Source organism: Bufo gargarizans, chromosome 2 (assembly GCF_014858855.1).
Source record: "Bufo gargarizans isolate SCDJY-AF-19 chromosome 2, ASM1485885v1, whole genome shotgun sequence".
NCBI classification, from domain to species: Eukaryota; Metazoa; Chordata; class Amphibia; order Anura; family Bufonidae; genus Bufo; species Bufo gargarizans.
The window spans coordinates 172,211,710-172,235,986 of record NC_058081.1 but is presented as its reverse complement, the minus strand read 5'-3'; the positions used below and the strand labels follow the sequence as shown (position 1 = coordinate 172,235,986).

Sequence of the window (24,277 nt, the reverse complement as noted above, 5' to 3'; positions counted from 1 at the left end):
CATCTCCAGATACTCGAACAGCGGAACCAGATCTGCATGCGAATGGATGTTGTGCCTGCGAGCCTCTTCGGCGAAGGAGAGACCAAACGATATGGAAGGTCCAGCGATATGGAACTTTCTGAGCCCTAAGCCAGTCCGTCAAAGGTTTGAGGGTCTTCCGTTTCTTTAGGGTCACTGGAGTTAGGTCTTGAAATATGTTTTCAAGCCCCATTGTAGCTTATTTCAGTGGCGTTACGGGACTTAAAAAGGACTGCTTCTTTATCTTGGTAGCTAAGGAAGCGGCAAATTATATCCCTTGGTGGATCTGAGGCATTAGGTTGGGGCCTTAGAGCTCTGTGGGCCCTCTCAAGGATAATGTCACCACCAGACATCTGAGAAGCTCTGACAGATGCCTTTCAGAACCTCCTCTTTGAGCTTCCTTTGTTTTGCTTTCAGTTCCTCATCTCGTTAGCCTCTCTCAGCTGTCATGTAGTTGGACTGTTTGCATCCCTTTAAATTCCTCCCCATAGTGCATTAGTGTGCAGTTTATACAACTTCCTGGAGTGTGTGTGCATGCTGATCCTATTTCCCAGTCTTCTACAAGATAAGTGTTGTGCATTCTTTCGTGTTTTTCTGTTTGCTGGATCCAAGGTGACCCTGACTCCCTCTGTGTCTAGTGTAGGGAGCCGGTGGTCGTGTCCCCTCACTATTATAGGGTGTTCAGGTGTTATACAGTCGAGGTACGAGGATATGCGATCATCTACCATTGGGATTTTCACATAGGCTGAGCAGTCAGGGAGAGTGCCAGGTCTGATGCAGGGGTCTCCCTTTTTGTTCCTTAGTTTTGGATCCAGTGAGTCATATATTCATTTTGTGTTGTCTTGTTTCCTGTACACCTTCCGTGACAGATAATTTGCGACGGGTATTCCAGACCTAAAAGGTCAGAGCAGATAGCCAGGATCGCTGATGGAATCTCTGAAGCGGTGACGGCTTCTGGAACTCCTCGAAACTGGAGGTTGTTCCTCCGACCGCGGTTTTCCTGATCTTCAAGTGCTGTATGAACCGCATTCAAATGGTCTTGGCACTTCTTGAAATTGTCTGTAGCCACCATTTGCCACTCTTGCATGGAGGTTTGGGCCGTTTCCAGATTTTCCACTCTGCCTCCAATGTGTCTCATTTCTTGTCTGAGGGAGGCCAGTTCATGTGCGACTGGTTCCAGGGCTTTTTCTAGAGTCTTTTTCAGGAATTTCCTGGAGATCGGTAAGCTTTGAGACCCTCTTGCTTCTTCAATATCGCTGTCGGCCTCGGATGCCTCATGTTCACTCATAGCTTCCTCAGCTTGAGGAGTGGGCGCCATCTTGGATTCTTTAGCGGCGCATATCGCCGCCACTTTCTTTATAAATTTATCCATGTCTCCTTCTCCGGACACGTTTTTTTGGTGGCAGGTAGCTTCCCCAGTTTTAGGGTTCCCGATTTTCACCATGGTTCGTCGGGTATGCTAGCGTAAGCTGTGTAGGGAGAGACTCGATGTAACGGAGCTCAAGCGCTTGCGACCATTCCCTTCTGGCGCTAGCTCCGCCCCCCTTTGCCCTGTATTTAGATCCATCCATCAACCAGCTTTACTGACCCCGCTGAAGAAAAGCATTCCACAGCATGATGCTGCCACCACCATGTTTCACGGTGGGGACGGTGTGTTCAGGGTGATGTACAGTGTTCATTTTCTGCTACATATAGCATTTTTCATTTAGGCCAAAGAGTTCAACTTGGGTCTCATCTGACCAGAACACCTTCTTCCACATGTTTTCTGTGTCCCCTACATGGCTTGTGGCAAACTGCAGATAGGACTTCTTATGGCTTACAATAACAAATGGATTTTATTTAGGAGTATCAGAGTACAGGGGGCTGAATACAAGTGCACGTCACACTTTCCAGTAAAAATTATGAAAACCAGGTATCATTTTCTTTGCACTTCACACATTCTTACTACTTTGTGTTGGTATATCACATAAAATCCCAATAAAATACAATAAATGTGGGTGTAACGTGAAAAAGTTTAAGGGGTATGAATAGTGATAGACGAACATCACCCGGGATGATTCGCGAACTCACGTTCACAATCACATGTTCGCGAACTGCGCGTTTGTGGCGGGCCCCATTCAATTTAATGGCAGGCGAACCTGAAAAACCTTCAGCTCATATTTGCAGCCAGCAAACACTTACTAGAAGTACACAATTAGTCCCACAACATGGACAGTGATATACCAGAGGGGGATCATTGGCAAAAATTCCCACAAAATTATTTTTTTTTTTAATCAGGGGCCATTTTTATTGCATCTTAAAGAGAAACTCTCAAAAATGTGCTCTGCTGGAGCCTAGAAAAATTGAATTTCCTATTGGTTTGATGTATACAAATGTGCAGCACTCCACATTTTTCTATCCTGCAGAGTCCATTAAAAAAATGCATACGTTAAAGTAATTTTTTTTTCTACCATGGAACTGTATGGTGAACGGACGCCACTGTACGGCATCATTTTTGGTATGCATTAAATGGATGGCAAAAATAGGATGTGAACCCAGCCCTAGTGTCAGAATAAGCACCAGTACACATCAGAGCAGCGTGGCGAAGAGGGGAGACCGCCATGTACTGGCAGAGCGCTACCTGGTCATGGTGGTCAGGGTGGTCAGGGATGGGGACTGTGTTTCCCAAGGATCATTTTCTACTGGGAAATACAGGGCACAGTATAATACACTAGAATCTATATAATATGAAGATATTATCCCTACCCCCGAATGATAATACATTTAGGTGATCATTTATTATATAGAAAAATCTATGTTAGGCATATTTCTGACACAGATTGTGGCTCAAAGGTCCTTAGCACCGCAATCTGCATATTTTTCCCCCTCATGCCAGGTCTATAAAAGGATGGTGTGGACAGGGAAAGGGATACAGTTATGGCCATCCAGTTATTGGTTACCATCACCATACATTGACCGGATAACACCTCTGTACAGTGATCGGATAACACCGCCATACCGTGACCGGATAAAAGGGTATAAGAGGGCACAGTATAGGGAATGACTAGGGACACTGCACAGGGTGTGGTAAGAGGGCACAATGCAGGGTATAAGGGGGCACAGGACGGGGTGGGGGGCATAGTCATATGACCCTGTGACATTAAAAGGTCCTTATGGTGAATGCGGTTCATACGCCACCATAATTAGAGGCAGAGGAGTGAGACAAGGGTGTGATTATGTGGCTAGAGATAAAAAATGTAACTGTCGGCCAGTACAGGCCCCAACAATTAGGCAATAGGCATTCACTTGACAGCAAAGAACTTTGGATTCTGTGGCTGGAGGTACATTAGGCGATCATAGGATAAATATGAAACTGTTGGCGCGTACATTCCACAAAAATTAGCCAATAGGCATTACCTGAGAGCAAAGAACTTTGGATTCTGTGGCTGGAGGTACATTAGGCAGTCACAGGATAAAAATGTAACTGTCAGCCAGTATAGGACCCAAAAATTAGACAATAGGCATTCACCTGACAGCAAAGAACTTTGGATTCTGTGGCTGGGGGTGCATTAGGCGGTCACAGAATAAATATGTAACTGTCGGCCAGTACAGGCCCCCAAAAAAAGCCAATAGGCATTTACCTGGCAGCAAAGAACTTTGGATTCTGTAGCTAGAGGTACATCAGGCGATCACAGGATAAATATGTAACTGTTTGCCAGTACAGGCCCCAAAAATTAGCCATTCACCTGACATAAAAGGCCTTTTATGCCACTGTATATACATAAGGCAAGGACCATTCTTTGTTCTGGGTAGTGGCGGATATGTGTGGGCTAGCATGAGGAAATTCAATTACACATTGTCATCACAGGTGCTGAATTCCTCCAAGATCCATGCCGCATTCATTTTTAAAAATGTGAGGTAGTCCACACTGTCGCGAGCTAGGCGAATGCGCTAATCGGTCACGATCCCCCCTGCTGCGCTAAACGTCCTTTCGGACAGGACACTCGACGAAGGGTAAGCCAAGAGTTCCATGGTAAATTTTGCCAGCTCTGGCCACAGGTCAAGCCTGCACACCCAGTAGTCAAGGGGTTCCTCGCTTCTCAGAGCATCCACATTGGCCATTTACTCGATGTAGTCAGACACCTGTCGGTCTAGGCGTTCCCTGAGGCTGTATCCAGAGGGTGGCTGTCGATGGGTTGGCTGCAAGAATAATCTCATATCTGAAGTCACCAACACATCTTCAAACTGCCCTCTTTTTGCAGGCGCGGTAGGATTGGTACGCGCACCTGTTTCGCTGTGGGTGGAAATTCCTCTGCCAGTGCCCGCAACAGCAGAATGCAGCATCTCTCGCAGCAAGGCCTGGAAATGCATTCTGACAGCCCTCTGTGATGCTGGTAACATGTCCGCCATTTTGTGTTTGTACCGGGGGTCTAAGTACGTTGCCACCCAGTACAGGTCCTTGACCTTTATGCTTTTTATACGGGGGTCCCTCTTCAAACACTGGAGCATGAAGGCCCCCATTTGCACTGAATTGGAAGGGGTGGAATGCCCTGGCTCCTGCTCATCGCCCAGAAGAATGTTGTCCTCAGTCTCCTCGCCCTAGCCATGAATAACACCAGGGATCCCCAAAAAGTTTAAAGCCTGCTCTTCTTGCTCCTGCTCCCCCCACCCAGCCACCATCCTCCTCTTACTCCTCTTCAAACTCCTGCTGACTTATCTCAGATGGAGTAGTTCCCCCTGGGTATTTATTCAGCATTGTGACTTCTTCATCTTCCAGCTCCTGCTCCTCGATGGCTTGATCAATGACACGACGCAATGCACGCTCCAGAAAGAAGGCATAAGATACAATGTCACTGATGCTGCGACTGACCAGTTTGGTAATATCATCAAATGGCCGCAGAAGTCTGCATGCGTCGCGCAAGAGCAGCCACTGCCGCGGCCTTTTAAGCATATACTAGGTGGAGTTCCAGCGCGTCAGACAGTGAAAAATCAGACGTCTGACAGGCAGGTGGTGTCGCCGCTGAACGTCAGCTAGGCGAGCCATGGCAGTGTAAGATCTTCTAAAATGGCCAGAGAATTTCCTGGCCTGCCACAAGACGTCCTGGCCTGGCAACGAATCGATACACGACTAAGTTCGGGATGTGTGCCATGCACGGCACTTGTGTCATTTTGCCCTGTTTCAGGGTGCTAAGCAGATTGGCACCATTGTCACACACCACTTGTGACAAAATGTGACCAACTGTCAAATTGAGCAGGGTTAGCCACTGATCGGCCTGTGACCGCAGAGCTGAAAGCAGTGCAGGACTGGTGTGGCTCTTGGCTTCCAGGCACAACAGCCGCAGCACAGTATGGCAATGTCTCACCTGGGAGGTCAAATAGGTTCTGGGGAGCTTGGCGGGTGCAGCGGAAGAGGCGGTAGCAGTCGAAAAGGAGGAGTCAGCTGAGGAGGAGATGGAGGATTGAGTAGGAGGAGGAGAAGAAGAGGCAAGCCTGTATGCAATCCGTGGTGGTAACACCAAATCCAGACGAGTGCCATGGGTTACATGCTTGACGGCCGTCAGAAGGTTCACCCAGTGGGCAGTAAAAGTTATGTATCTTCCCTGCCCGTGTTTGCTAGACCAAGTGTCTGTGGTCAGATGTATCTTGGCACCGACACTGTGTGCCAGAGATATATTAGCTTGCCGCTGAACGTGGCCATATAGTTCCAGGATGCCCTTCTGGGAGAAATATTTCCTTCCGGGGACCTTTCATTGCGGTGTGGCCGCAAATTTTCTAAAGGCCTCCGAGTCCACCAATTTATATGGCTGTAGTTGGGCTAGCAGTTACGACAAGCCAGAGGTCAGCCATTGGGCAAGAGGATTATCCAGCGTCATCATTTTATTGCGCTCAAACATTTGGGCCACGGAAGCCTGCCTTTTGCCAGATGAACGCGACGACAGCACGGTGGAAGGTGGAGTGAAGGACAAATGGGAGGAGAGAGGAGAAGGAGAAGAGGCAGGGCGTGGAGTGCCAGGAGTGTGGCTTTGTGGGTTCTGACGGCGTTGCTCCCACTGGGCTCGGTGATGGGAGGCTAGGTACCTTCTTAAGGTGGTCATCCCTAGGTGAGTGTTGGGCTTACCGCGACTTATGCGTTGATAGCACAGGCTGCAGATGGCAGCACTATTGTCAGCAGCGGACACGTTAAAAAAAGCCCACACTGCGGAGCCATGTGCCGGCGTCTTGGGAGCACCAGATGTGACCGTGCAAGTTGGATGGCTCGTTCCAGATACATTAGCAGTCTGCTTTTTGCCTCCTGTAACTTCTGCCTGCTTCTTCTCCTTCTCCTCCCTTTCTGCTGCTCTGTCTCTCCCTCCTAACATCCCTCCTCTGCCTCTCTTTTAGGCACCTATCGACACTTCATTATCGTCACCTTCACCACCACTGACATTCGAGATCTCGGAGTAGGCAGCAACAGCAGGGACCACCCTCCTTGGGCTGATCTGTGTACTGTCGTCAGACTGCTAGGTGGCGACCGTTGATACCTACTCTTCCTGATCCGATGCCAAGAAGAATAGCTGCGCATCGGTAAGATCTTGGAATGGATGGGGAAATAATTCCTCTGACTCGAGCGGAGGAGATATGGTGATGTCTTTGGGGGTGCACACAGCAGAAAGTGAAAAGGGTGCAGAAGCAGAGAACTGAGTGAGCCACTCAACCAAGTCTGGTGCGTCCTTTGACGTAATCGCATGCACCTTCTGCAACTTGTCACTTAGGCTCTGGCCAGGTGCACCTGCCTGACCCCTACCACCCCTGCGGAATAGCCTGCCTCTTCCTCTGCCTGTCACTTTCAAAATGACCCTGTGACAAAAGTCCTTATAGAAGAGCAGTATTTGTGAAAGAAGGTATATAACACCCCTGTCTCAATCACTTTTTCGGGGGGCCAACTTGTATATCACACCAGTAGAAATTATTTGTTCCAATAGCGTTTGTCACTTTGTGTAGCTGCGGTAACGCAGCAAAACCGGAAATAAATGCTGCACTACCCAAATGCACTATATAGAAAGTATATTATTGGTATATAACAACCCTGCTTCAATCACTTTTTTGGGGGGGCAACTGGTATATCACACCAATTGAAATTATTTGTTCCAATAGTGTTTGTCACTCTGTGTAGCTGAGGTAACGCAGAAAAACTGCAAACAAATGCTGCACTACCCAAATGCACTATATAGAAAGTATATTATTGGTATATAACACCCCTGCCTCAATCACTTTTTGGGGGGGCAACTGGTATATCACACCAGTAGAAATTATTTGTTCCAATAGCGTTTGTCATTCTGTGTAGCTGCGTTAATGCAGCAAAACCGCAAACAAATGCTGCACTACCCAAATGCACTATATAGAAAGTATATTATTGGTATATAACACCCCTTTTTGTCGCATAATAGGAACACCCCATTTTTTGCATAATAGGAACTTTTGATCACTGTAACAAGGAGGTGAGAGACATTCTGAAAAAATACTGGGAAATGCTCCACCTTGACCCCGATATAGGAGATATGCTTCCAATGTACCCGGCCATAACATATAGGAGAGGTAGATCACTTGGAGACAGATTTATCCATAGTCACTATATCCCGACAAAGAAACCAGGTACCTGGTTGGACAGAAAACCTTTAGGGACGTTCCGCTGTGGTGCATGCATAGCGTGCCCCTTTATCTACCAAACCAATAATTTTTTCAGTCATACAACTAATAGGACCTATACCATCAGGGATTTTGCCAAATGTAAAACATCAGGGGTGGTATACCTAATTAATTGTACGTGTGGCTTACAGTATGTGGGCAAAACGAAAAGAGAACTTAGGAGGAGGATTGGTGATCATTTGGGTGACATAAGGAATAATAGAGACACTGCCGTGGCTAGACATGTTAGTTTATTTCACAACAACAATGATAAGGCAATTAATTTCTGTGTTGTGGAGGTGGTACGTTGCTCACCTCGTGGAGGTGACCACAACAAGCGGATCCAAAAGGAGGCCGAGTGGACTCACAGGTTAAAAACGGTGAACCCACTGGGACTCAATGAAATCTTATCTTTTGGATCCTTTTTGTGTTCCTTTACCCTATCTTGAACACTGCCCAGTAGGAGTTTTGACCTGTCCCCCTGTGGGTGTGTTTATTTTTTGAATTGACTGGTTGGTAAATTAAAATAGATATCTAACCGAAATAAGTTTAACTGACTGCATCTTGGGGTGATCTGGGGTATTTATATATCTTACTATTATGAATCAATACATAATTGTTGTTTTTTTTTCTCCCTTTTGATCACCTTTTCCTAGTGTATACATATATATCACACCAGTCTACTGGTATATCACACCAGTAGAAATTATTTGTTGCAATAGCGTTTGTCACTCTGTGTAGCTGCGGTAACGCAGACAAAAAACGCAAACAAATGCTGCACTACCCAAATGCACTATATAGAAAGTATATTATTGGTATATTACACCCCTGCTTCAATCAGTTTTTTTGGGGGGCAGCAGTTGAAATGATTTGTTCCAATAGCGTTTGTCACTCTTTGTAGCTGCGGTAACGCAACAAAACAGCCAACAAATGCTGCACTACCCAAATGCACTATATAGAAAGCATATTATTGGTATTAAACACCCTTGCCTCAATCACTTTTTTGGGGGGGCAACTGGTATATCACACCAGTAGAAATTATTTGTTCCAATAGAGCTTGTCACTCTGTGTAGCTGCGGTAACGCAACAAAACAGCAAACAAATGCTGCACTACCCAAATGCACTATATAGAAAGTATTTTCTTGGTATATAACAACCCTGCTTCAATCATTTTTTTTCGGGGGGCAACTGGTATATCACACCAATTGAAATTATTTGTTCCAAAAGATTTTGTCACTCTTTGTAGCTGCGGTAACGCAGCAAAACCGCAAACAAATGCTGCACTACCCAAATGCACTATATAGAAAGTATATTATTGGTATGTAACACCCCTGCTTCAATCGGTTTTCTTGGGGGGCAACTGGTATATCACACCAGTAGAAATTATTTGTTCTAATAGCGTTTGGCAGTATCACAGCAGAAACGCACACAACTGCTGCACAATACAAATGCACTATAATATACTTTCTATGTTAGAAATTATATTATAAGTATATCACCCCCCTCAGTAAGTCACACCTATCGATAGCACACCTATACCTGTCCTTAAAAGGGCTTTTGTGGCCCTAGTAGCTAGCATTTGGTGTCCCTAACAGTCTGCCCCTGCTTCACACTGTAACCTCTCCCTACACTGGGAAAAGACTGAATAAAAAAAAGGTGGCCAGATCAGGTTAATTTAAAGGGTAGGGGGTATGTCCATGTGCTGAAACGTCTCAATTGGCTGTCCTGTACCACCTGATGGATGTGTCATGGGTCAAAGTTCTTCACAATGTAAAAGAATATGGCGCTGGCGGACATCGACATATGTTTGGCGAATCGCGAATGAGTAAAGTTCGCCGCGAAACGACCGCCCGGCAAACCGCTAGGCCATGTCTAATGGCAGATTATATACTTGTCTGGTCTGATTAGAGGGGATGGGAGGGCCGCATCTGCCATGAGGCAAAATGAGCATCTCACCTCAGGCGACCGACCTGCCTCTGAGGGGGTGGAAGTTTTACATTGGGGAATGGAAGCCATGGGCCATTCTGCCTCATAGGATGCAGGACACTAGGCCTGAAGCTTATGAGGCAGTAGATTGGCACAGAAGGTCGCAATGGGGGGGAGTATAATATTATATATATCTCCACTAGAAAGGGGCATCCTATTACATGGGCAACTACAGGGGAGTTGAGAAATATATATATATTTCCACTACAGGGGTACAATATACTACAGGGGGTTAAACTATATATATATATATATATATATATATATATTAGTAGTCAGGCCTTTTAAACAGACCTTGAGATCTGCATCTGCAGACCTCTGTTTCAGGGTGATTTCCCTCATCAGTGCAGAGCAGAGAGTACTGGCTTAACTGTGTGAGAGGCCTAGATCAGGATTCGAGTAATGGTAAATCTCCTTATGGAGAGTGCCTAAATGGAGTGAGGAGTCCAGGCAACTAACTAAGTGCTAATTTGCATACTCTCTTCCTAGAATTCCACAGGAGCGTTGTCTGGCCTATAAGACTCCTCGCGCAAGTTATGTGCTCTCCTTAAGGACTTATAATATTCCCTGAATCCTGACAGAATTTCAATTATTGCCCACCTCACCTCCCAAAAAATGAGATAAAAAGCAATCAGAAAGCCAAATGTACCATAAAATAGTGCAAATAAAAACTACAGCTTGCCCCACAAAAAATAAGCCCTCATGCAGCTCAGTTAACAAAAAATTAAAAAGTTATGGTTCTTAAAAACCATTGCAGCAAATTTCATGTTAGAAAATCCAGATGCTGCTCCTTCTATTCTGAGCCCTAGTGTATCTTCAAACAGCAGCTTAGCACCACGAATGGGGTGTTAATGTATTCAGGAGAAAACAGGTAGCAAATTGTGGGGTGATATTCTTCTGTTATCCCTTTTGAAAAAGAAAGTTTGTAATATTATTATTTTTTTCATTTACCCAGCCAAGTGTAATACATTCTATAAAATGCCTGTTTGGTCACTACACTCCTTCTATTCCTTGGGTGGTGTAGTTTCCAAAATATGGTCACTTTTTGGTGGTTTCCAGTATTGGGGTACCTCAGGGTCTCTTCAAATACAACATGGCGCCCAAAGACTGTTCCAGCAAGATCTGCCCTCCAAAAACTATATGGCACTCCTTCTGAGCGCTGCTGTGTGCCCATACAACAGTTTACAACCACATATGGGGCGTTTGTGCAAACTGCAGAATCAGAGTAATAAGTATTAAGGTTTGTTTTGCTGTTAACTTTTAATGTGTTACATGAAAAAATAGATTAAAATGGAAAATCTGCAAAAATAGGTGAAATTTGGAAATATTCCTTTGGAATACCTGAAGGGTTAACAACATTTCTAAGGCCTCTTTCACACTTGCATTGTCCGGATCCGTTGTGTACTCCATTTGCCGGAATTACACGCCGGATCCGGAAAAACGCAAGTGAACTGAAAGCATCTGAAGACGGATCCGTCTTCAAAATGCGTTCAGTGTTACTATGGCAGCCAGGACGCTATTAAAGTCCTGGTTGCCATAGTAGTAGTGGGGAGTGGGGGAGAAGTATACTTACCATCCGTGCGGCTCCCGGGGCGCTCCAGAATGACGTCAGAGCGCCCCATGCGCATGGATGACGTGTCCATGCGATCACGTCATCCATGCGCGTGGGGCGCCCTGATGTCACTCTGGAGCGCCCCGGGAGCCGCACGGACGGTAAGTATACTGCTCCCCCGCTCCCCACTACACTTTACCATGGCTGCCAGGACTTTAGCATCCTGGCAGCCATGGTAACCATTCAGAAAAAGCTAAACGTCGGATCCGGCAATGCTTAAGGCCAGTTCCGGATTAATGCCTTTCAATAGGCATTAATTCTGGATCCGGCCTTGCGGCAAGTGTTCAGGATTTTTGGCCGGAGCAAAAAGCGCAGCATGCTGCGGTATTTTCTTCGGCCAAAAAACGTTTCGGTCCTGAACTGAAGACATCCTGATGCATCCTGAACGGATTTCTCTCCATTCAGAATGCATTAGTATAAAACTGATCAGGATTCTTCCGGCATAGAGCCCCGACGACGGAACTCTATTCCGGAAGAAAAGAACGAAAAGAAAGTGTGAAAGAGCCCTAAATCAGTTTTGAATAGTTTGAGGGGTGTTTCTAAAATGGGCTCATTTACATGTGGTTTCTATCATGTAAGCTCCTCAAAGTGACTTCAAAACTAAATTGGTCCTTAAAAACTTAGATTTTAGACATTTTCTTAAACATTTTTAAAATGCTTCTAAAATTCAAAAACTTCTAATGTCCTAAAAAATAAAATTAACAAAATGATGCCAAAATAGTTCACCAAAGTAGAAATGGTGAAAGTTAGTTATTAAGTATTTTTATGAGTTATCACTATCTGTCTTAACAGCAGAGAGATTCAAATTTAGTAAATATTGAAATTTTCCACATTTTTGGTAATAAAAAAAACAAAAGGTAGAACATACTGGGGGAGATTTATCAAACTGGTGTAAAGTAGAACTGGCTCCGTTGCCCATAGCAACCAATGAGATTCCACCTTTCTTTACCCAAAGAAGCTATGAAAAATAAAAGGTAGAATCTGATTGGTTGCTATGGGCAACTAAGCCAGATATACCTTACACCAGTTTGATAATTTTCCCCAAATGTCTCAAATTTACTAATATTATTAAATCATCTGCCCCAGTATATGTCTTGACAGCCTGCTTATACTTATTTGTTACTTTTCCTTGGTCTGAGGGTATGAGAATTGGCAAGTGTCGAGCATATAGGTTCTATGTAAATTGTGTTTAGGGTGAGCAGCCTATTATTGTTTTTAATGTACTCAAGTTTTAATGCATGACGGTATAATATCCTCATAGAAGTCACCATACAAATCCCCACCCTTTAACTTTTTCTATTTTTTTATGTTTCAGCTTTATCCTAAAATTGATTTCAATATACACTTGAAGTAAAATTTTAGTGTCACACCTACTTAAATATCATGTTGCATTTAAAAAAAATATATTTTACACACATTTTGACAGACCTGGAGGGAGTATTGTGTCTAGATGAATGTGAAACAAAAAAATGAATGTTATTCATGTGGAAAAAGTGAAAGGGGCTTGAATTCTGAATTTCTGAAATCAAGATAGTAGTAAATAGACATGGTCTCATGGTTTTCCGGGTTTATATATTTACATCTTTTGCTTATATAGAGCCAACATATTCTACAATGCTTTTACAGACATTTTACAGAATGGGATCCTTCACTGTTTGCATTGTAACCATAAATTACCAAGATGAATTTTGTTCTAATCAAATTTTTGGGTGATATAACAGAAGAGGCCATGGAGAGTCTGTGTCCTAATGAGGTCATATGCAGGTAGTCAAGTGATGTAATCATGTGCCTGACACTCAGGCACACATCAGATGTATATTTGTGACAGAGTTCAGGGACAAGGCATTGACCACACAGACATAATATCACTAGAAAATGTCCTCATTATGACTGTACTGTTTGCATATGGCTATTGCCCTTTAACATGGAAGAGTTAAAGTGAGTCTGTCAGCAACGTTATATGTCTCATACTGCTTACACCGCAGTGTCGAACACATATACATTAAACAAATGGTACATTTTTTAGGCTTTTCTGCATCTGTAAAGCTGCAAAAAAGAACTTTGATGGTATCTGCAAATAAGGATTGCAAGTGCTCAGAGATGGTGGCTATCACTGCAAATGTCCAGAGCCCCCGTCAATAACTCCACCCCGTTAAGATTTTAGCCAGCCCAGTATCACATTACCGCCAAGCCCGGGCATGCGCTGTATAATATCCGCTGTAGGCGGCATTGATGAATTGACTGCACCGCTTTTCGCACTATAATATAATACTAAGCCCAATCCTGAGTCCTCTTATTGCTTCCACACAGAAGTTATATCTACATAGTGCCCCCTCACAGTAGTTATGCCCAAATTGTGCCCCTTTTTCAGTAGTGCCAACTCTTTAAAAAAATAAAAAAATGTAATATTCACCTAGGCATTCCTCCGATGATCCGGCACATCCTGTGCTCTCAAGCAGCTGCGATGCGGTCACACATGGTGCCTGCTGGGCTGTGTAGGAGGAGCACACAAGCTGATTCCTGGGCCTGCACGCTCCTCCTACACAGCCTAGTGGTGCAATATGTGACTGCATTGTGGCAGCTGAGTTGAATAGTGAAGCAGGGAGCAGATGGCTCCCTGTTTCACCATTGCAATCAACTGTTTCTGCATCCTAAAGATGCAGAGACAGTTGAGAGCGGGACATACCTCAAAATATACTCTTGTCTGGAGGCAACATTTATGCAAAATAACATTCTCACCTAAATGGCGGTTTAGATCTTATTTGGGTATCTCATAGTCTGATAACCGGTGCATAGAGCTTTTTGCATAACACATGATATGAATTCCATGTGAAAAATGCAGTACAAATCTATCCAAAGACCACCTCTTTGAGAAGATCAATGTTTTCATATGTTGGATTGACATTGTAGGACTTTGGAACCAATTACTATTCTTACATATAGTTATAGTCTTAAGATACAGTGGTTTCACCTGAGGGTTTCAATGGTTTCAGTTCATAACTGGAGGGACCACTGTTTCACCTAGGCTAGGAATTCTTTGGTCTGTATTCAAGTTTGTACTAACATTCTAAGGTAGGGTGCTGAATCTCCTTAAACAGACCAGTCCTGTATAGAGACTTACTGGAAGTACACCATTTGGAGACTTGTTAGCAATGCTCCATGGAAAACAAATATGCAAAGAGGTATCTTCCAAGGAAGAGAACCATGTCACCAGTGCCACCTATTGGAAGTCAACCTTATTTTTGAAACCTCAAGGGCTCATAACCTAACTTGACCCAGGTTGGAGGTGAATTTAAAATATCACTTTTATTAGTTATCATTACAATGGCTATGAACAAAACACTAGTTTAAAAACCCTGTTTGCCACTCCAGTGTGTGATACAGGTGACTGCTTGAGGGTGGTGAAGATGTGCACTCTCTCCTCCCACACTGCCGTAATCAATACAGTTGTAACGGGGAACCGGCGGCATCCCACATCTGTGCAGGAGTAAGGACGTGGCCTGCGGCCTCGTCTCCATGGGGACCAGGGGGCGGGGAGAACCCGGCCGCGCACGCCTCCTCAGGGCATCCTCCTAGCTGAAAGAAGTACTGAGCGCCGATAACAATTTATCGATGCTAAGATGGTTTGGGTTGGACTTGGGTCACGTGACGCTGGCCACTTCATGTGACCCACTTGTTCTTCTATTTAAACAGGCAGCCTGCTGGCCACAGGTTGCCTGTGAATGGTCTTGCTACCCTCATCAGCATTTTCGTATTGTGCCTTCTGTGTGTTTTTGACCTCGACCTTGTGACCTCCCTGGAATTGACGTGACCTCTTGACTTCAGACTCCGGATTGTGTTTTGACTTCGTTATTGGATTGCTGCCTGTGTACCTGCGTGACCTCCAGGCTTTGACTTTGGCTTGTCTGACTCTGTTACGGTACTTCTGTTATCTTCTTAGGCCCCTGCACATGTCTAGCGAGGGACTGCCACGAAGTTGTAGGCAGTCGGTTAGGATGGGCCGTGCAAGTAGGCAGGTACAGAGGTGGGCGGAGTTTAGGGCTGCACTTATCCCTACCCTCTGTTGTGACAACAGTGTTGTCTTATGAGTCAGTTTATTCACTGACATCCACATACATCTGAGTCATAGCCAATACTATCTGACACTATGTCAATAGCTGTCAGATTTGAGATAACTCTGAAGTCAATCACATTCCAAACTCTCACACGCACAGTCACAATCTAACGCCCTATGTAAATGCGGAACGCTGGAGCCGGAACGTTGGGACTCTCTTTGATGGCCCCATTTACTGTTACATGCTCTGGATGGAAATTAAACACAAAATGATGTAATTGCACAAATATGTATTAAAACATCCCTTGAAAAAGAATCATTTGGTGTGCCATAGATCTTCCTTTCTATAACCTATGAATACATGACCTGACTTGAGTCTTATAAACCAATATTGATCGCTGGGAAAATGGAGAAGATGAGTGGATGACTGAGATTTTCCAACAGAAACGGGAAGGATGGTGTTTACAGTTTATTTACTCTTATATTGAAAATCCTGATGGGTAGTGAATAGTGTTGAGCAAGCATGCTCGGCTGAACAGCAGTTCGGATCGAGTATCGCTATGCTTGGCACATCGCAGTGTTCGGCCGAATACTGTGCATGCTTGAACACAATGAAAATCTATAGGAGACCCAAGCATTAAACCAGGCACCCCCTGCTCCGAAGAGGGTGTCTGGTTCACAGAAAAAAAATTGAAATTCATGGAAACACCACCGAAATGGTTTAAAAATAGCATGGGAAGGATGTTTGGATACATCTTGGACTCGCATTACTTAGGACATACAATGGACACCATAAAAAGGCTATATGCTAAAAGCAGGGTATGTGCAAGCCAACAATCTGTCCATGAGACAGTCAGCATACCTTACAATGGCAGCCTTGTGCACTATGAGACATTTAAAACCAGCCCTTATCTGACTTAGAGCCAGTAAGCCTCAAAGTTGCTTCATAACTGTTGGATGGCTTGGGTGGACCTGCGCACCTAGATCATTATCATTAGGGTGACAAAACGTTTTCTGATTGTCCTAGCATAATATTCAATAATCTTTCTAAACTGTTTTGTCATGTAAACTCATTTGCATAATCGTGGGCATATGCAAATTAGCTGAATCTGCTTTTTTTTCAGCTGAAACACCATTTGAATGGAAAATTCGCAATAGAAATTCGCAATTAGAATATTCGCGATCAACACTACTCATGAACAGCGCCATCTATTGGTTTCAAAGTCTTTTTTTTAAAATATATTTTACTAGTTTTTGATATAATTTGCACATTTACATTCAAAGGTAGATAATGCACCAAATTACAGGTCATATTCCTTTTTTAAAGATATGTGCAGTGAAAACAAAGCTGAAAAACAAGGCATATTCTGTTCATTTGCATTTGTTTCCCATATGCCCACACTTATGCAAATGAGTTTACATGACAAAAATGTATAGAAAGTTTATTGAATATTATGTTAGGACAATCAGATAACTTTTTGTCACCCTAATGATATTGATCTAGGTGCACAGGTCCACCCAAGCCATCGATAAGAAGCAACTTTGAGGCTTACTGGCTCTCAGTCAGATGAGAGCTGGTTTTGAATGTCTATTAGTGTACAAGGCTGCCATTGTAAGGTGTGCTGACTGTATCTGTCTCATGGATAGATTGTTGGCTTGCACATACCCTGCTTTTGGCATATAGCCTTTGTGTGGTTGTCTATTGTATTTCATAGGTAATAGGAGTCCAAACTGTTTAGAAAGGTTATTGAATATTAAGTTAGGACAATTAGAAAACTTTTTGTCACCCTAATGATAATGATCTAGGATGCATGGAATAGCCTTCCTGCAGAAGTGGTAGCTGCAAATACAGTGAAGGAGTTTAAGCATGCATGGGATAGGCCTAAGGCCATCCTTCATATAAGATAGGGCCAGGGGCTATCCATAGTACTTAGTATATTGGGCAGACTAGATAGGCCAAATGGTTCTTATCTGCCGACACATTCTATGTTTCCATATGCATCCAGATGTCCTCCCCATGCTGTTTCCAAAACATTTTGGTGTTGTTTCCGTCAATTTCTGACCTTTTATTATGAAGCTGGCACCCTCCCCTCTTTAGAGCAGGGGTGACTGCTTTAATGCTCGGGTTCTTCTACTGACTTCCATTATACTCGGATGCTCGGTAGAGCACCCGAGCATCCCAATGTGTTCGGCCCGAGCCCCTGAGCTCTATGGTGCTTGATCAACGCTAGTAGTGAACAGAGATGAAACAAATCTAAAATTAGCAAGTCTGCAGATTCACGAGAAAACAAATGTCCAATTTTCGGAGGCATTTGCCCCATCGAAAACATTAGAAGTAGTGTTCAAAGTAGTGTTCAAATCAAACTCCACAAAGTTTAATTAAATCCGAATTTCATGGAAAAGTCGATTAGCAGAGAAGCCGAATTTCCTTGTGCTTCGTGGTAGCAAATCGATTTTCCCTGAATAACATAGTAACATAATTTATAAGACTGAAAAAAGACATCTATCCATCCAGTTCAGCCCGTTATCCTGCAAGTTGATCCAGCGGAAGAAAAGAAACAAAACTGTGAGGTAGAATCCAATTTTCCTCACTTTAGGGGAAAAAAATTCCTTCCTGACTCCAATCAGGCAATCAGAATAACTATAGCCTGTAATATTATTATGCTCCAGAAATACATCCAGGCCCCGCTTGAATTCCTTTATTGTACTCACCATCACCACCTCCTCAGGCAGAGAGTTCCATAGTCTCACTGATCTTACCGTAAAGAATCCTCTTCTATGTTTGTTTAGAAACCTTATTTCCTCTAGAGACGTAAAGGATGTCCCATCATCACGGTCACAGTCCTGGTTATAAATAGATGATGGTAGAGATCTCTGTACTGACCCCTGATATATTTATACATAGCTATTAGATCGCGTCTTAGTCATCTTTTTTTTTTTTTAAGTGAATAACCCTAATTTTGATAATTTTTCGGTGTCCTGTAGTCCACCCATTCCAGTTATTACTTTAGTTGCCCTCCTCTGAACCCTCTCCAGCTCTGCTATGTCTGTCTTGTTCACAGGTGCCCAGAACTATACACAGTACTCCATGTGTGGTCCGACTAGTAATTTGTGGTAGGACTGTGTTCTCATTACGGGCATCTATGCCCCTTTTATGCAACCCATTATCTTATTGGCCTTGGCAGCAGCTGCCTGACACTGGTTTTTACTGCTTAGTTTGCTGTCCAATAAAATTTCTAGGTCCTTTTCCATGTCAGTGTTACCCAGTGTTTTACCATTTAGTATGTACTGGTGACTTGCATTATTCCTTCCCATGTGTATGACCTTACATGGCGGTAAAAAAAAAAAAAATACTTACCTCATGTGTTTGAGCGTGAATAGCCGACCATCGCCATCTTGAACATCTTCCACGAAATCCTTTGCACCCACTACTTACAAAGAAATTTGCTTCGTGGCAAAGTAATTAGTCACAAAGCAAATTTTTTTGTAAAATTCGGCAAAGCAGCCAAATAAAAATTTTGAATATCATCTCTAATTAGAAGCTTAAAAAGAAATTTGCATTTAACCTCAGTGATTTGAATGGCAAAAAATACATTTCCGTGATAGAAAATAAGTGAAAATAACTTATTTCTAAAACCTTATTTAGTACATCATGTATGTTGATCATGCATCTTTTTGAGAATGCTGAAAGCTTTTATATGATTTTTATCTTTACAATACCGTATTTACCTCCGGCCTGGTCTTTAGTAGCACTCATATTTGTTTTCTGTGTGTGTGGTGTTAATAGTTTGGTACTAGACAGAATATAAATAGAAATTTAGATTTCTTTATAGGTCTTTGTAGACCATGAGTTTGAGTTAATGATCAATATCAAATGCATATTGTATGCTAACATTCTATGTGGTAACTTATGCCCATGCGTTTTCCACATTTTGATGACTACCAGTTATTACAATGAAATTAGACAAAATTTATTATAACTTCTTACTTTGCCACCTACTCTATGCATTTTGAGTGTCTATGAATCTTTTTGCTCTTTGTCTACAATCTAACATTTAAAAATGTATATTCCACATGGTGATATGAATATTACCTGTAAGATTATCAGTAAAATGTGTAGAATGTTATTTTACTTACATTTGCATCGCTTTTTTGCAACTGTCTGTTTAAAGGCCAGAAGAATCAGAAAGAGACACAGGATCTGAATTCTCCCCATAGTGACCGAGCTGAGTTTGCTGACACTAGATGTCTGTACTCTATGTACCTACACAGGAGTCAGAAGACATGTTAATTATTAAATTTTTGCCTCACAGCTTTGAACTTAATGTAAAAGAAAAAGAAAAAAAGAACATAAATCTGCACATTATTTCTTGAGAGTAAACTAGATTGGGAGAAAATACATAAAAGTGAAATATTACAAATACCTGATGCTTGAAGTAGATATCTCCGTTGGTTTTGAAAAACACCCCAGAATAACATACCTTTTTAAAGCTTGTAACAGATCACGTGAAATAGGCTGGATGATAAATGATTCAATCCATGTACCTTGGGAAATAGCCACAACCTAGAGTTAAGTAAAAGTTCCCATAGTACTTTCCCCTACTTTGTGGAATGAACAGGATTTGATAAATGTGTTAAATAACTGGTGTAAATTACAACTACACAGCATAGAGCGAATACTTTCTATCTTCAAGCAAAGACTCGTAAACACCTCCTCTAAATACATTTTGACTAATGACACCATATGCACATTATTTCTCAGTCTATCCTCATTGTATAGAAGCGTCAATTTTGACGTAAATTTGTTTTCCCTTAGTCCTAACAGCAGCACAAGTGGGGTATTTGCCCCTGTGAAGCTGGTCAGGACAGGCGGAATTTTTAATGAACACAAAAAATTTCTGCCTAAGTATCCTAATTAGTAATTAATTAATTAAGCCCCTACTCCATATAACCCGGCCCCTAACTGGACTTGGTTGCTTTATAACAAGTAAATGATAATAATCACACAAGTGGAGGGAAATTTGTGTGCTGCTGTTAGGACTAAGGGAAAACAAATTTATGTCAAAATTGACGCTTCCCTTTCGTCCTAACCAGCAGCACAAGTGGGGAAGTAGCAAGAAACCTCACCCAAATTGGGAGGGCTCCCTACTCCCCTCTCAGGAGAGGGCAGCACTTAAAACGGATTGTCCAAAGGCCATTCCCTCCGCCTGTCTAGCCTCTAGACGATAATGCGAGATGAAGGTGTTCAGAGAACTCCAAGAAGCGGCTGCACAAATCTGATCCAGGGGGATCAGTTTCTTCTCTGCATAAGAGGTGGATACAGCCCTGGTAGAATGGGCGGAGACAAAAGAAGGAGGTGTCAAATCTTGGGACAGAAAGGCCAGACGGATTGCTTCTTTAATCCACCTGCTCAGAGTGGGTTTGGAGGCCTTCAGACCCCTGTTCTTCCCTGAATAGGTCAGAAGGAGATTTTCCGACCTTCTGAATTCGCTTGTTCTGTCCAAATATATCCTAAGACCTCTTGAGATGTCCAATGTACGGAGCTTTTCCTCCTCGGGAGAAGTCGCAGCCGGTGAAAAAGTGGGCAGACATATCGTCTGATTGATATTAGAAAAGGTAGGAACCTTTGGTAAAAAGGTTGGCAAAAACCTTAACAGGACCTTGTCCTGAAGGAATTTTAAATAGGGCTCAGAAGCCCCCAGAGCCTGAAGTTCCCCAACTCTCTTAGCTGATGTGATAGCTAGTAAGAAGGTGATCTTTAGGGATAGGAACCTCAAGTCTACCTCATTCAAAGGCTCAAAGGGGGAAACACATAACCCTTTTAGAACCACTGTTATGTCCCACTGTGGGACTGGTCTCAGGATTCTGGGTTTAAGCCTCTCGGCTCCCTTCAGGAACCTTTTGATTAGGGGGTCCTGAGAAATCGGTCTGCTAAGGCATGCCGATAAGGCAGAGACGTGAGCTCTGAGTGTAGATGGGCTTAGACCCTTGTCTAGACCATCCTGGAGGAATTGTAGAATAGCGGAGAGAGGAGGGTCTGAGGCAACTACCTCTCTGTCATTACACCATTGCAGGAATATTCTGTAGATCCTAGAATACTTCTTGCTTGTAGATTCCGCTCTGGAGTGAGAAATTGTTCTCAGGACCTCCACAGATAACCCTCTAGCTTCTAGAAGGGACCTGTCAATCTCCAGGCTGTCAGATTGAGCCTCCTGATACACAAGGTCCTGTATTAGGGGAAGTCTCCAATAATTGCCCTGACTCATCTGCATGAGCTGGGTGAACCAAGACCTCTTTGGCCAGAATGGCATGATGGCGATCACCGAGGTCTGGTCTTGCTTGATCTTCATCAATACCCTCGGTATCATGGAAATTGGAGGGAAGATGTATGCCAGCCTGAACCTCCAAGTTATGGACAGAGCGTCTATCGCTACCGGGTTGTCCTCCCTGTAAAGGGAACAGAACTTGCTCACCTTGGCGTTCAATCGGGTAGCCATCAGGTCGATTTCCGGGGTGCCCTACCGCTGGACAATCGTGGAGAAGATACTCTTGTTCAGGGACCACTCCCCTGGAACTGGTAGACCCCGACTCAGGCGATCTGCGACCACATTGAGATCCCCTTTGATATGGACTGCCATTAGGTGGGACAGGTTGACCTCTGCCCAAGAGAGAATAGAACCCACCTCCCTCAGGAGGGTTTGGGATTTCGTCCCTCCCTGTCTGTTCAGGTAAGCGACCACAGTCGTGTTGTCTGTTCGGACTCTCACCGCTTGACTGCCGATGAGAGGAGCAAAATGAAGGAGGGCTAGTTTGACCGCTCTCAGCTCTCTCCAATTGGATGAGAGGATTTTCTCCTGGGGATTCCAAGTACCTCGTACTGGGTTGTCCTCCAGATGGGCCCCCCAGCCTAGCAGTGAAGCGTCCGTGGTCAACGTGACCCAACGAGGTTGGATCAGAGACCTCCCATCTTTTAGGTTCTTCCACTACCTGAGCGAAGAACGGACTACTACCGACAGGGAGTGCATTCTGTCTAGGTCTCTGGGCTTGCGACTCCAAGCTGCTAAGACCTCCTCCTGAAGAGGGCGTAAGTGCCATAAGGCCCAAGGAACTGCCTCTGCAGATGCTGACATGTGGCCTAACATCCTCATAAGAACCCTTATGGAGACTCGTTTGGGCGGTATAAGAGACTGTGCGGCTTTTATTACTCTGTCCCTCCTCTGTGGGGACAGGTACAGGGTCATCAGTTGTGAATCGATCACAAACCCCAAGAACGTTCTCGTGGTTGAGGGGACTAAGTGCGACTTGTCCCAATTTATCAACCAACCCAGACCGTGGAGAATCTGGAGAGCTTGATGAAGCTGACTCTGAAGGACGTCTGCGTTTGCGGCTTTTAAAAGCCAATCGTCCAAGTACGGTACGACCTCTAGCCCAAGAAGTCTTAAATGGGCGACCACAGGAGCCACTACCTTTGTAAAGGTGTGCGGAGCTGAGGATATGCCGAAGGGCAATACAGCAAACTGGTAGTGCTTCACTACCCCTTGCAAGGCCACAGCAACTCTGAGATATTTCCTGTGTGCTGGGCAGATGGGAACATGAAGGTAAGCATCCTTCAGGTCTATAGTTACCATCACATCTCCTGGGTTCAGGATGTTTATTACAGAGCGAATGGTTTCCATCCGGAAACGCTTCTTCCTGATAAAACGATTTAAGTAACGTAAATCGATGATCATCCGCCAGTCTCCTGATGGTTTTGGTACCAGAAAGATGGGAGAATAAACCCCCTGCCGCCACTCGCGAGGAGGAACCTCCTCTAATGCTCCTTTCTGTATATACTGGAGAACCGAGTCTTCCAGGATTAATTGTTTGTCGGGTGCTAACGTCCTTGTTAGGACGAACTTGTCCCGAGGAAGGGAAATTAAATCTATTATGTACCCTGATGCTATCACTTGTAGCACCCAAGGGTCTGGAATTTTTTGCATCCAAAAACTTTTGAATAGCCTCAAACGTCCACCGACTGGGGACTGAAAACTGGTCCTTCCTCTGGGACCCCGGGGGGTGGGGAAGGGGAATTGACGGGCTGTAGAGAGTCATAGGTCAGCCCTGCGGTTCCCATGACCGCGACCCCTACCTCTCTTACTACCTTCAGAATGCCTCTGGGTTCTATCTCCCCCCTGAAATCTTCCTCCTCCTCCTCCTCTACCTCTTCCTCGACCCCGAAAGGACTGCTGGGGGAGGGATTTACCTTTTTTGTCTGCTAGGTTCTCCATGAGAGAATCTAATTCAGAACCGAACAATCTCCCCGGTTCATAAGGAAGGGAGCAAAGGTAAAATTTGGACGTGTTGTCCGCCGCCCATGGTTTTAACCAGAGTGGGCGCCTGCTGGCTGAGGAGAGCGCCATAGACTTTGCCGCTAATTTTAATTGCTGATGGGACTCATCTGATAGGAAATCAATGCCCAGTAAGAGAGTTTTAAATTGATCCAGGATGTCGTCCCGGCCAACCCCAGAATCCAAGTCTGATTGGATTCTGAGAGTGCGTGCACGGATGAACTCTGATACCTCAGAGCACGCTATAGCAACCGAGGCAGAGGCGAAGGGAGCCGAGTAGTTGCGTCTAAGCGTGCACTCTGCTCGTCTGTCTAGGGGGTTCTTTAGGTTGCTGCCATCGTCAGAGGGGACTAGAGTCCTTTTGGAGAGCTTTGATATGGCCATATCCACCTTTGGAGGTGGAACCCAGACTAAGGAATCCACATCCTGTAGAGGGAACATTAGTTTAAATCTTTTTGTTAATACTGGCCCTTTCTCCGGGTGTTTCCACTCGGTCGCCATTAACTTATCTAGAGACTCGTCCACTTTAAAGGCCCTTGGTCCCCTAGAGGTGGACTGTGGAGCTTCCCCTTGCTCAACAGCATGGTCCCTCGACCTGATGGAGCGCAATACAGGGAGTGCAGAATTATTAGGCAA

At 44.1% G+C, this 24,277-nt stretch overlaps 1 protein-coding gene across 1 annotated transcript in view; it reads right to left on the bottom strand.

The window, feature by feature from the left end:
• LIPC (lipase C, hepatic type) overlaps positions 1–19,785 on the bottom strand; it is a 202,396-nt gene extending 182,611 nt beyond the window's left edge. The window contains exons 1-2 of the mRNA XM_044283292.1: positions 19,739–19,785; positions 19,452–19,578 (exon numbers count right to left, since the gene is read on the bottom strand). Of these exons, the coding sequence (XP_044139227.1) occupies positions 19,452–19,530 (79 nt within the window). The 5' untranslated portion in view covers positions 19,531–19,578; positions 19,739–19,785. The remainder of the gene's footprint in view (positions 1–19,451; positions 19,579–19,738) is intronic.
• Positions 19,786–24,277: the final 4,492 nt, after the last annotated feature.